The sequence below is a fragment of the Myxine glutinosa genome, chromosome 2, assembly GCF_964187855.1.
Source record: "Myxine glutinosa chromosome 2, kmMyxGlut1.1, whole genome shotgun sequence".
NCBI classification, from domain to species: Eukaryota; Metazoa; Chordata; class Myxini; order Myxiniformes; family Myxinidae; genus Myxine; species Myxine glutinosa.
The window spans coordinates 241,019,662-241,032,875 of NC_136262.1; the positions used below are offsets into that span (position 1 = coordinate 241,019,662).

Genomic DNA, 13,214 nt, shown 5'->3' on the forward strand with positions numbered 1-13,214 from the left:
AGAAACTGCATCAAGATCAAGTGCTGTTTTTAGCACAAGCAGCAAAGCATCCATTTGTGCGCTGAACACATATGGAGGGGATCAAAGCCTTGATTAAGAGTCCTAGATAAGATAATTTACGCTAACAGGCTTACCTTTAGTCAACCTGCATTCAGGTCCTCAGTTTTGGGTCTTAATTCTGCCATTTTGTCCGCTCAACTCAATTATACTTTGCCTCAGAACAGGTAAGTTTCTGTATAATAAAGTTTCATATCTAAGAATGATAATATTGCTGATATTCATACTACGAATCGCTACATATTCCTGTATACGTCACAATGCTTATAAATGCCAGTGTTCGTGCCTTTATTTAATTTCCGCAAAGCTTGATAATCTCTTCACCTGTGCTGAATTTCAATTTTTTAACTGCGGAATTGACTTCAGCAGCAGCTCCGGCTTAAAAAAAAAAAGAAGTGTTCATGTCTCTAATTCGGACATTGTGGGACTCTCCAGGCATCTCAACAGTATTGTTGGAGTGCTTGTTTGAGTGCTTAAGCCGCTTGGCCGGCACTCAGCTGAGTAATGGAGCACCCCACTAGATGGAACACCCCTGCTCCCTCCTCAGATAGAGTCGATTTTATTTATTTCCTTCCTTTAAAAAGTAAAAAGTACATATATCGAAGAAAGAAGGCAGCCCTCCTGCCCCACCCCGGTGCCTTGCCCATGTTGTGCTATTTTATTTTCTCCCTCCTTGAGCGTTCTGCTTTTATTATACGACACATCACTGCCACATAAATATATACATGCAAACATAACGTCCATCAACCTCGTGTCGGAGTTCCAGCATGTTGGTTCAAGCTGTGAATTTCAAACTCAACAAGAAGCTTTTTATTCAAACTCGAAAAGCATTATAGAGAAACTCAGCCATGATAATTCTTCTTCCGGAGAAACAGCATGAACAAAGTATTAGCACTTATTCTACTTCGTCGTCAAAGCATTATGGAGAAACTCCGCTCTCATGGGATTACCAAAACATAAACATAGAAAAATGACATTTGATTCAACAATGTGTGTGCTGTCCCTCAGATGGACGTCACATCTGCCGGATTTTAGAACTCCCATCCATCCACTCCTCACTCTTCCCTCTTCATTCTTGCCCCCCCTTGCTCTCTTTCTCTCTCCCTCACATCCTCCTCTTCTTCCTCCCTCTCTCTCTCTCTTTCCCTCGCTCCCACCATCCTCCCTCCCAGAGTATAGTGCCATGTGGTGAGACTTGGCTCTCCCTCCTTTCTCTCTCTCCTCTCTATCATCCCTTTCCTTCCTCCTGACTTTCTCCTTTTTTTTCCTTTTTCTTCTGTCTCTGTGTCTGTGTCTGTGTCTGTCTCTGTCTCTGTCTGTCTGTCTGTCTGTCTGTCTGTCTGTCTCTCTCTCTCTCTCTCTCTCTCTCTCTCTCTCTCTCTCTCTCTCTCTCCCCACTTCAGAAAGCGACATTGTGGTACCTGGCAACACTGGGTACCTTTTCTAGACTTTATAATAAATGCAGGTATGTACCACCCAAAGTCACGTTGGACATCGATCAATCCATTAATTAATCTGTGGGTTTTGTGCCAATGACACTACATATCTATCTATTTTCTATTATATTATATATATATATATATAAAATAAAGTTTTTGTTTGTTTGTTTGTTTGCACGCGCTAATCTCCTGAACGGTGAAAGATAGGAGGAAACCTCTGACACAAAAAATGTCGGGACGGGCCCCGGGAAGGTTATAGGCTAGGTGGCGAGGCCGCTTCGGCCGGGCTGGGCCCATTTCGCAATTAAAAGCTGAGCTGAATTATTGTAGTCAATTTTCTACGGCCGCACGTAAAAGCTGAATTATAGCAGTAAATTCGTTCAAAAAGAACCCAGGCAAAGCCGGGTGCTTTCGGCTAGTCTCTATATATAAAGGAGGAGTGTCTGTCTGTCTGTCTTGATGTCCGCTTATAACTCAAGAACTACACATCGGAGAAAAGTTTGAGACACAGATTCGGAATCAGCATAAAATCTCGGTGGTTATAGGGTACTTTTTATTTTAATATCAATGGTTTAAAAAACCGCGCCAGCTGCAATTCCGTGGTGTAGTTTGTGGCGGCGCTATTGCCCCTTTCCGATCCCATGATGCATTGCGGTTCCGATTCGCGATGAGGTCTATGCGCTATCACCGACACTTTTCCACCTTTTCCATACCTTTTAATCAGATTTACCTTATCGTCCATCGTAACCACATTACGCTTGGAAACACTAGCATTATCCTTCTTCGGACCCATGGCTAACACAGACAGAGTAAAGGAATACTGTATGTCGCCTCTGTTGTGAATGCGAAGCAGCGGTTGCGCGTACGTACAGTATACTGAACGTACATATTTATATATTTTTAATGTGCTTTTTATTGTATTTTAAATTGTTTCTTAGCTTCTTTTATTTATTTTAAATATATTTTTAAGGAAAACAAATGTTTTCACGTCCGTAGGAGTGTCGTAAAGTCGCACATAATGACAAAATGCGCGCCATTTTTTCACGCCAAGAATGAATAAACGGTTGTTGTTTTTTAGTCCCCCTCCCCCCTCCCCCCCCCTCCCCCTGCCCCTTCCCCACCCCCCCTCCCCCCCGCCCCTGCCCCTCCCCCCTCCCCTGTATCCAGAAGTGCCTGTATCCAGAAGGCTAGTCAATCAACGACTGGTTCAAGCAGGCTATCGTGCTAGGCATCCCCTGAGAAAGCCACGCTTGACCAGACAACACAGCCAGCGCCGATTGCAGTGGGCCAGAGAGCACCATCAATGGCAGGCAGGACACTGGAATCACGTGACCTTCAGTGACGAGTCTAGATTTCTGGTCTATCGTCAAGATGGCCGCGTCTGAGTGCGCAGACAAGTGCATGAAGCCGACAACAAAGATTGTAAAGTGCCAAGAGTCCAAGCTGGAGGTGGTGGGGTGACCGTTTGGGCTGCTCTTCATATAACCACCTTTAGTGGGGGGCTGCTCTTCATGCAGGGGGCAAAACTGACCTGGTTGTTCCGAATGGAAACCTGAACCAGTTCAAGTACAGGGCCATTCTGGAAGAAACATTGCTTCCATTTGCTTGTGCAGCCTTTCAAGGAAACTTTGTCTTCCAAGATGACAATGCACGGCCTCATCGTGCTCGCATGATCCAACACTTTCTTGCTGACCGTGGTGTAGAGCATATGGAGTGGCATGCCATGTCCCCAGATATGAATCCGATGGAGAACTCGTGGGCAGAATTAACGCGTCAAATCGACAACTTGGACCAGCAGTCTACCTCTCTGCGTGAATTGCAGGAGACTATTGTCACTGCATGGCAAGCGATTCCTGTCAAAACCTTGGCAAATCTCATGAACAGCATGCCTCAACGTGTACGTGCTCTCCTGAATGCTCGTGGGGGTTACACAAAGTACTGAACTGTAATTTTACTGTCCGTAATCCCAGTCGTAATTTAACTTTTGTTTTTGTTAAAAAAAAATTGGGTGATGTGCAAAATAAAGAGATACTTCTGGAAAACGTACACAAGTTTAACACAGTACTGTCCGTGAATCAAGTTTGATATCAGTTTACATCACTTTCAAGGATCAATTGATTTGTTTCGAAATGTCAAATGTGGTTTTTGTTTCTTTTAAAGGTCACATTAACAAAATCTAGAATAATTTCAACACAATTCCAATGAACTTTTGGTTCTAAGTCATCTTGAAAAGTAAGTTCACCCCCACCAAAAAAAATATTCCATATTAAATGCCAAGTCTGTACATGCGAATACTCAGGTATGAAAATATATTTGGTCTGTTACAGAGTGCAAAAGCTACAGGTAACAGGTGGATGCTTTTATATTAGCAAGTGGCTCTACCATAGTATAGAATGTTTGAGGACATGCAAGTCATGTCAAACTATAATCCTTGGGGAACATCTGTTCTCCCTCCTTGTGTGATGAGCAATTTCAGACACAAAGCTTGATGAAATGAATATGAATGAATGATTGTTTTAAGGCCATTTTCCCTGCTAGAGCGGGGGTTAGCCTTGCAGGCCCCATGACAATCATGGTTCCCTGTTTGAGGCAATGTTTTTACGGCCGGATGCCCTTCCTGACGCCAACCCTAAGTCACCTCTTACAGGGATACGGCGCAGGGATACGGTGTACCTATTCTAAATCAGGGTACACACCGGGATCATTCATCCCAGCAAGCTGGTACTCAATTTGCCGACCTCGGAAGGATGACAGGCTGAGTCAACCCCCCTGGCGTTAATTCAGCAATCCACCGGGATTCGAACTCAGGATCCTAGGATCCCAAGCCGGCACCCTAACACACGAGACTTGATCTAAAAATAAATTAGTTTTCGTATTTATGACTCACCAGAGCAATACTACATCATTGTGATTATTTTTTCTTATCGTGACAATGCAGTACATGGATCACACCTCCATTTCCACAGTATGACGAACCAATCCTTGCACAGTCTGTGGTCCCTGGATGCTGGCTCAAGGTCTTACTGCAGCAAGGCACCTCTTCATCCAAGCAACCAACATTCTGCACAGCTGCATCTTTATTGGGGTTACCCCGCACAGTCCCACTCATGTTCTGGGGATTGCATCCCTCTTGTGTCATTGGACCCGCTGCACAATTGCCTGTGGTGTGGCTCTGATCAGGCAAAACTACTTCAAAATCAGAGACAGCAGGAAGCAGCAGCTGGAAGCAGGACTCAAACTCTGCCAGGCAATTCTGGATTTCGTGCCACATGTCTGAAAACAAAGAGCACCAACAGCAGAAGATGAAGGAAGAGAACCAAAGGAATTTGGAATGAAGAGTAGGGTGATAGGAGATACACGTTCTGGGTAGTGGCATGAATGAATGAATGAATGAATGATCGTTTTAAGTGCATATGGCATATTAGAAAAAAATTTAAAAAATGAAACAATGAATGGGTAATGGCATATTAGAAAAACAAAAAAAGGAAGGCTAAAATAATGTACAAGAGAATATGTATTGTCCCCACCATCCATTTGCTTGATGGCTTGCTCAGCTTGTTTCTGGTTGATTCTTTGTTGTCGTTGTTGCTGCTCCTGAACTCTGTGCCGTTGCACACTGCTACGTGCTTCAACATCATGGAAGTCAATCTGAAAAGTTCCCACATGCACAGTACAAGCCAATGGATAATTTAAACTGAACAGTAAGGATGAAGACAACACAAGCGAGAACAAACCCACTCCAGAAGTAAGTCAACCGTAACCAGTAAGAGGACACAGTAATGTTCACCATACTACCTTTTTGACTCTGTGCAGATAGTCATATCCAAGTGCTAGTTTGCGGTAGTTAGCCCCAAACTTCTCATTCCAAGAACGAATGGCAAAGAGGGCATGGCGACGCAGCATGCGGGCTGTGTCACGAGGTGGAGGCAAGGGTTGACCTTCCTCTGCACCGGCGGTGAGCCCCAGGAAAAGACGGAAATCGGCAAGCAGCAGTAGCCGAAAACAGTGCGAACGGGTGAAGAGTTCATCACAGAGCTGCAAAGCAGAAAGACGAACCTGGCTGTGCTTCTGGTTAAGCTGCTCCAGCAGCAGCTCGTAAGTGCGTCGCACATACTCATCCGATAACCTATGGAGAACATCGAAAAAGCACATGAAGAAGAATGGCTAAAGTTGATGTAGTGAAGTAGTGAAGGGATCAACCTCTCCCTTGGGCAAAATCAATACGTTCCCAGACTGGATTACCTGCATATCTTTTTAAGCTCCTTTGTAAGGACAGGGCTTGGCTGTGGCTCGCCTCGTGTAGTCAGCTGTTCCACCAGCTCCGAAAGACGTTCACACAATTTCAAATCCATGTCACTCAAGAAAACAGAAACCAAGACATCATTGGCTGCACAGTTACACTGCCACCAAATCAGGTACGAATCTATTTTTAAAAACGAAAAGGCAAGAAACACAAAGGAAAATGTGAGAGGATTCGAACTAGTAAGTCTTTCCACATCCATGGTGCAAAACTATAATAATCAATAATCAATAATCCTTGCCTCTGTTCATGATACCATTTTCATTTGAGTGCACCTTTGCAAATGTAAAAATGAAATTCTAGAGCTCAGACCAGAGTCATTTTCCAACAATGGACAAGACTCATTGATGATCTTGTACATATCACAGAAGCAAGTTGCTTTAGATGGCATTCTCTCCAACTAGGGCATGCCCGTACTATATATAAGCTAGGACGTGCCCGTACGTGGGTGCCCGTTCCTTGCCAAAAAAAAAAAAAAAAAAAAATTTGTGTAGGGGTGTGTGTGTAAACATCCTAGGGCGTGCCCGTACGTGGGTGCAAAAAAACATGCGTGCAAACAACAACAACAAAAAAAAACTTTGAAACCACGTGGCAGTAACGACCACAGAACCCCCCCCCCCTCTATTTACATGAATGGTTTGGTCCATTCGCAACGACCACAGAACCCCCCCCTCTATTTACATGCAATGGTTTGGTCCAAAGCGAACGGTTTGGTCCATTCGATGTGATTCGATGATTCGATGTGAATGGTTTGGTCCATTCGCAACGACCACAGAACCCCCCCCCTCTATTTACATGAATGGTTTGGTCCATTCGCAAAGCCAAAGCGAACGACCACAGAACCCCCCCCCCCCCTCTATTTACATGAATGGTTTGGTCCATTCGCAAAGCCAAAGCGAACGACCACAGAACCCCCCCCCCCCCCCCTCTATTTACATGAATGGTTTGGTCCATTCGCAACGCCAAAGCGAACGGCGAACGGCTAAATCGCCATAGCTCGGTAAGTACTTGTCCGATTAATTTAAAACCTTGAAAAGGCACATCCTCGGGTCCCCAGCAATATACCTGGCAAGTTTCAAGTATATCGGACCCGTGGTTGTCGAGAAACAGCGGTCACAGACACACAGACACACAGACACACAGAGATTACTGGAATTATAGATAGATGCTGTATCTCTACAGGCTGGCATCTACTCCTAAAGGAACCATTCTGAGGCAAATCCTAATGATATCTTCATCAAATCCACGCAGATGACCACACCCTTTCAACTATTCTTCATTTGAGTACTGCTTCAGATTTATAGTCAGGTTCACTATGTCAATAACTTATATTTCGTTCAAAATCATGGTAGATTAGCAAACCTATACATTTTTGGAAAGATTATAGCATAAGGAAACTAAAAATCAATGTTTACATTTGGAGAGATACCTGTATGGCGGCCATTTTGGATTTTCAAAATGGCCACTGTAAAATACATATTTTGTTCTATTTCTGCCTCTAATTACCCTAAAAACTTTTTAAAATATACTAAACCTATATTTTCAGGGACAAGGAATCCAATGAAAGTATCAAATTAGTGCTATGGGGAATGGTAAGACACGAATCAAAGGTTTTGAATAGCAAAATACTGTCTTTATATTCGCGATAAGTTGCATAATCAAATACATGTTATCATTTTGTACAGGCAGTTAATAACATCAAAATGTGTCACAATAATTCATATCACCAAACATACACAGGCAGTCAGCAAAATCATATATACACATGGAGTCAGTATAACCACATCTACACAGGCAGTCAATGACAAAATATACACAGGCAGTCAATGGCATCAAACATACACGATTACAGAATATGCCATTTAGAGTTCGTCATCACTGTCCTGTGTGTCGTATCCGACAATATAGTCCGCATCGTTTTCACAGTCCGTTCCACACAAGCAAAGGTCGGTCAAATTGATTAGCAAATCGAATTGGTCGAATGGTCGATCGAATCGAATTCGATGAATCGAATCGAATCAAATCGATCGAATTGGTCGAATGGTCGAATGGTCGATCGAAGCGATTGGTCGAATGGTCGAATGGTCGAATTGGTCGAATGGAATTGGTCGAATTGGTCGAATTGGTCGAATCGAATTGGTCGGAATTGGCAAATGTAAACATTGATTTTCAGATTTTCCATGTAATAACGTTTCCAAAAATGTATAGGTTTGCTAATCTACCATGATTTTGAACGAAAAAACATAGTGAACCTGACTATTAGGCAGCATCATTCAGTTCGATCGAGAAAGCATAAGAAACCGATCGTCTACTTGGAAAATGTAGACTATTCATGCAGGAAAGTAACATATGATCAGCATCTGAGAAATGCCTTGTGTTGGCTAAACAGTTAAGGTGGCTTGTTTAAGATCCCAGTCTTGAGTTCAAGCCCCTGTCATGCCGTTGAATTAACACCAAGTGGATAGACTTAGGCTGGCATTAGGCTGGCATCCTTTGTCGGGACACCCCTCTGAGATTACTACATAATTAAAAATGTAAAAACAAAAAAACATTAAAAAACCTTTTTTTTTTAATATTTAATTTTATTTTACATTTTTTTTACATTTTACATTTTACATTTAAAATAAATAAATATAAAAAAAATTTTTTTTTCCCCATTTTACATTTTACATTTACATACAAATAAATAAATAAATAAATAAACACATTAATAAGCATCTGAAAGAGGCACAGTCTCTGGAGCTTCTGGGCCTCACAATGATCTATTACCGGTATGATGGGTCTTTGGCAGATCATACCTCAAAGCTGGTCTCCAAAATAGGCTACCACCACCTCCGAATTCTCGGCAAGGAAAACTCCTTCCTCAGCTTGTACGACGCATTCATCTGAAGCAACCTGGAATTCTGTTCCTCCTGTTCCAAAAAATATTTTTGCAATTTGGCTCAAAAATGTCTCGTCAAATAAAAAAAGAAAACAAACAAAAAAAAAACACATTTATACACAAAAATAAAAAAAGGAAATGGCAAATGAAAAAAGGACTTCACAAGCATAAAATTTATATATCGTAATATCCATCCCCTAACATGAACAGTTTTGAATAAAATAAAAGCTTTACTCAATGCATTGTCGCATTTGGTCTCAGAATAGCAGATCTGCAATAACACAAGTGCTGTCCATTTAATACTCGACGTGAAGCCACTTATACAATTAGCCAGCCATATTCCGAGCAACCGCCTGCTGTTGCTCTCATTTAGTTTGTTCATAAATTACATGGTTTTACATACATACATGGTTTTTGATTTATTTTTTTTTAAACGGAGGGAAATTGGAATCAGCTCCATCTGTCTGTCTGTCTATCACGCTATCTCATCCTAAACGGATGGGCAGAAATTCACCAAACATGGTCGTTATGATCACCATATCGCACGAAAGTGCAAGAACAGCATTATGTTTGGCCCCACCTCCAGGAGCACGGTCAAAAGGTCAAATACCGGAAAATGCAATTACGGGCACATTTTTAAATGAAACTTTGTACATTGGGAGACAAATGGAATATGTAATGATTTTTGGGGTTTGACACTATTTCAATGAAACCAAAATAGGTATTTGCATTCTTCTCTGAAACTACATATATGCAATTCTGATGAAACTTGACCACAACCCTAATCACCTGTATTGTACCAAAGTTTGTTCCTGGCATAAAAAAAATAATAAAAAAATAAAAAAATCAGGGCCTAAGGTGGTCTATGGGGGGGGCTTTCCCCCCAAAATAGGTATTTGCTTTTTTCTCAGAACCTACACACAATTTTGATGAAACATCACCACAACCTTCATCACCCGTGATGTACCAATGTTTGTTCAAGGCATTGGAAACATTGGGGTCTGAGGAGGTACACGGGGTGGGGGGAGGGGGTTGCCCCCCAAAATAGGTATAAAATATGTTCATGGACCAATGGGTGAGGATTTAGGGTCACAGCGGTCAAAACAGAAAAAAAAATTTTAACAAAATTGATAATGATTAATTCCTGGTGGAATCTTTCGCCATCTTTCAACTTTGCTTTAGGTGGGACGCATGGGGATTTGTGATGGCACACCATCGACTTTGTTCCATTTTTTTTTTTTAACTTTAAGTCTCCTATCATTAGGCTGTTGTTCTTCTATTGACCGTTACGATTTGACGAATTCCTAAATCAATGTGATACTCTCTCTTTGCGAGATTCAAATCTAAATATCAGCCACACCTTTTGCATCTGATATATTTGAAAGCCACAGTAAAACACCCGTAAAGATGTAGTATGTTTGCAGTATGATCTGCCAAAGACAGTAATTCTCTCATCAGCCTTGTGATATGAAGTCACTACAAGACCAATTGTAGAAAACGTGCGTGATACAAATACAGTACGAGTACCGGTACATCTCAAAATAATTGCCTTTTGGTAAAAGATCTATGGTTATTGATTATGTTTAACGCCTCAGACTTTCCAAATACAGGTTGAACCAAAAAAAAAACCTCAAAAAAATTAATCCCCAAAACATTCATTTTTATTCTGAATTACATAAAAATTCAGCAACATGTGCTATATTTTATGTGACACAGGTGTACCAAATATCAGAACAGGAACTTGTAAAACATTCGTTTGGCACTCAGTCAATCACATGCTGTAAATGTCCACCTTTGCGCCGAATACAGATTTGAACATGACAGGTGAAGTTGTTCATTACATGCTGACATTCGGTAAGTAGGATGGACCTAACTTTCTCTGCGATTGCTCGTTTCAGCTAAAAGATGCTTCTTGGGTTATCCTTGTACACATTATCTTTGCAATAGTCCCGCAGATAAAAATGGAGTGAGCTCAGATCAAGGGAATGTGGAGACCACTCGACGCTGAAGCGGTGGCCAATTACTCCCTCGCCTAAATGGCTTGTCACCCACTCATGGGACTCATTTTCGGTGTTGGCCCATCCTGCCCGAAACCATCCTTCTTCTCTTCGAAAGATCTTGTGACCAAGAGCAGCCCAGAACTCATTCAGCACTTTAATGTACCGTCCCTCATCTTCGAACCAGAACATACGGTCCAATGATGCCATGATTGCTCATTGCACACCAGGCTGTGGACTTGACTGAATCTAAGGGTCTCTGGAGAACTTCATCGAGTGGTACAGTGCTCCAGTAGGCATCGTTTCTCGAATCGACTTGGCCATCAAGCGAAAAGTGAGCCTCGTCGGAGAACCAAATGCCGTTGAGAAAACCAGGACCCTCTTCCATTTTCTCCACAATCCACAAAGCCATTTCAAGATGCTCTTTTATGTGTGGGTCAGCGAGTTCGTCTGACTTGTATTCTGTATGGGTAAAGTTTCATATCATCAAAAAGAATCCTCCTGAGACTTGACACAGTCCAAGTTCTTGACTGCGGTGGTGAAGCGACATTTTTGGACTCTCTCAATGACATCAGGAGTTCTCAAGGAAGAGCATTCCAGAATGGGTTGGTTCTGTCTATTGATTTTGAGTTCAAGTAGTGCACAGCTCCTCGCTCTCGAAATTTCATCATCCATTCGAATACGTATTCTCTCTTTGAATGGGGTATCTCTGCAGTTAAATTTTCTCTTGAACTTTGTTTGGACGAATAATTGCATTTCGATGTTGGATTCCACATAAAAATTATTTTCTTAATTTGTGCAGGACATTATTTCCCTCAGGACCTCAGCTATTATTTTTCTGAAATGAGAAAAAAAAACATGAAGAATAAATTAATGGTGAATAAAACAAAGGGTTTGGTGCGTTTTTGCCAGGCACACGTGGTACAATGTGAAACAGTGCCCACGATAACAGAGTTCACAGCATTTAAAGATTTATAGGGGGAAAGAAACGTGAGGTAATATTTTTGGCTCACCTGGAACGAAGTTCAGGGGAGCTAATGCGATGGTGCGTCGTCAGTCCGTCAGTCCGTCAGTCCGTCCGTAAACACTTGAAACTTCTTCTCCGAAACCGCTGATGGGATTGAGACCAAATTTGGCACAAATGATATTTGTTGTGTTATGACTAAGTTTGTTCATGGCATTAAAAGAAAAAAAAAAGAAAAAAATCAGGGTCTAAGGGAGTTACCGGGGGTCAAAGTGGATCCATGTTTAACCCGACCCCGACCCCTCCCCCCCACCCCAAATAGGAATTGGCTTTTTCCTCTGAAACTAGACACACTATTTCAATGAAACCAAAATAGGTACCGTATTTGCATTCTTCTCAGAAACTACGTATGCAATTGTGATTAAACTTGACCACAACCCTAATCACATGTGTTGTACCAAAGTTTGTTCCTGGCATTTAAAAAATCTGGGTCCAAGGTGGTCTATGGGGGGGGGGGGCTTGCCCCCCAAAATAGGTATTTGCTTTTATCTCAGAACCTACACACACACAATTTTGATGAAACGTCACCACAACCTTCATCATCCGTGATGTACCAATGTTTATTCAAGGCATAGGAAAAATTGGGGTCTGAGGAGGTACACGTGGTGCGGGGGGGAGGGGGGGTTGCCCCCCAAAATAGGTATTTTTTGTTTGTTTGTTTGTTTAAAGTCTTATGATTATGTTGGTATCATTCCACATGCTGCTCTGTCTCCTAGCAACCATTGAAATTGGTTTAAAATACCTTTAGTCAGTGCAGTATATTGTTCAGTCTACCAGGTGAGCGCCAGGGGTATTGTATTGCCCCAATGTTTACAAACATTGCAAGATACCACCATCGGAAAGAGGCAACTGTGGCTCAAGAGTCAATGCATTGTCAATGTGTATATAATACATTAATAGCCTTTTGAAGCAACTATAGTACATGTGATAAAGCCAAACACTCACCCGAACACAGGTTAATCGCCGCTCACCCGACGTGTTTGTGTACACGGAAGGACTGATACAGGTTAACAGGAAGCAATTATGAATGATAGAATGACGGAGCGAGAGCCGTAGTTAGTTTCTGCGAAGGTGTAATGACCGCTACACATCCACATAAATGTTGATCCAACACACATCCTGCTTTGTAGAACGACTCAAATAATACATCGTAAGTAAATCATGAAACGTAATGTGTGCTTTATTACCTTTAATCAAAAGTGTGCAAAATTTGCCCGAATAAAAAAACAGGACTTGTACCGATAATTGAAACTCATAATCAAAAATGGTATATAGGAGGTTGGTATTTTATATTTAAATCTACATTTGCTCATTTTTTGTGAAGGGGAACCAAAAATGGAGAAGACCAACCGAGCTGAAATTATGATTTATACAACTTCAAAAGCGAACATGCCACATGGTTATTCTTTTATTTTTTCTTTTTCTTTCCTGTTAATTTTAAATCGTAGGCAGCTTTCTCGTCGTTTTTCAAACGATAATTATCTTCTCTTTACAGCATAGTGATAAAACGGGTTGA

General features: G+C 41.7%; 1 protein-coding gene across 8 annotated transcripts in view; it reads right to left on the minus strand.

The window, feature by feature from the left end:
- UVSSA (UV stimulated scaffold protein A) overlaps window positions 1–12,875 on the minus strand; it is a 143,098-nt gene extending 130,223 nt beyond the window's left edge. For 2 of the 8 annotated variants that reach the window (XM_078772384.1, XM_078772386.1), the window contains exons 1-6: window positions 12,644–12,875; window positions 8,566–8,708; window positions 5,739–5,919; window positions 5,292–5,622; window positions 5,024–5,144; window positions 4,449–4,769 (exon numbers count right to left, since the gene is read on the minus strand). In XM_078772384.1, coding sequence (XP_078628510.1) covers window positions 4,449–4,769; window positions 5,024–5,144; window positions 5,292–5,622; window positions 5,739–5,848 — 883 coding nt within the window. In that variant the 5' untranslated portion in view covers window positions 5,849–5,919; window positions 8,566–8,708; window positions 12,644–12,875. Of the gene's footprint in view, window positions 1–4,448; window positions 4,770–5,023; window positions 5,145–5,291; window positions 5,623–5,738; window positions 6,408–8,565; window positions 8,709–12,643 lie in introns of those variants that run through there. The other 6 variants (XM_068106027.2, XM_068106028.2, XM_068106029.2 and 3 more) reach the window with 6 other exon arrangements.
- Between the last annotated feature and the right edge of the window lie 339 nt (window positions 12,876–13,214).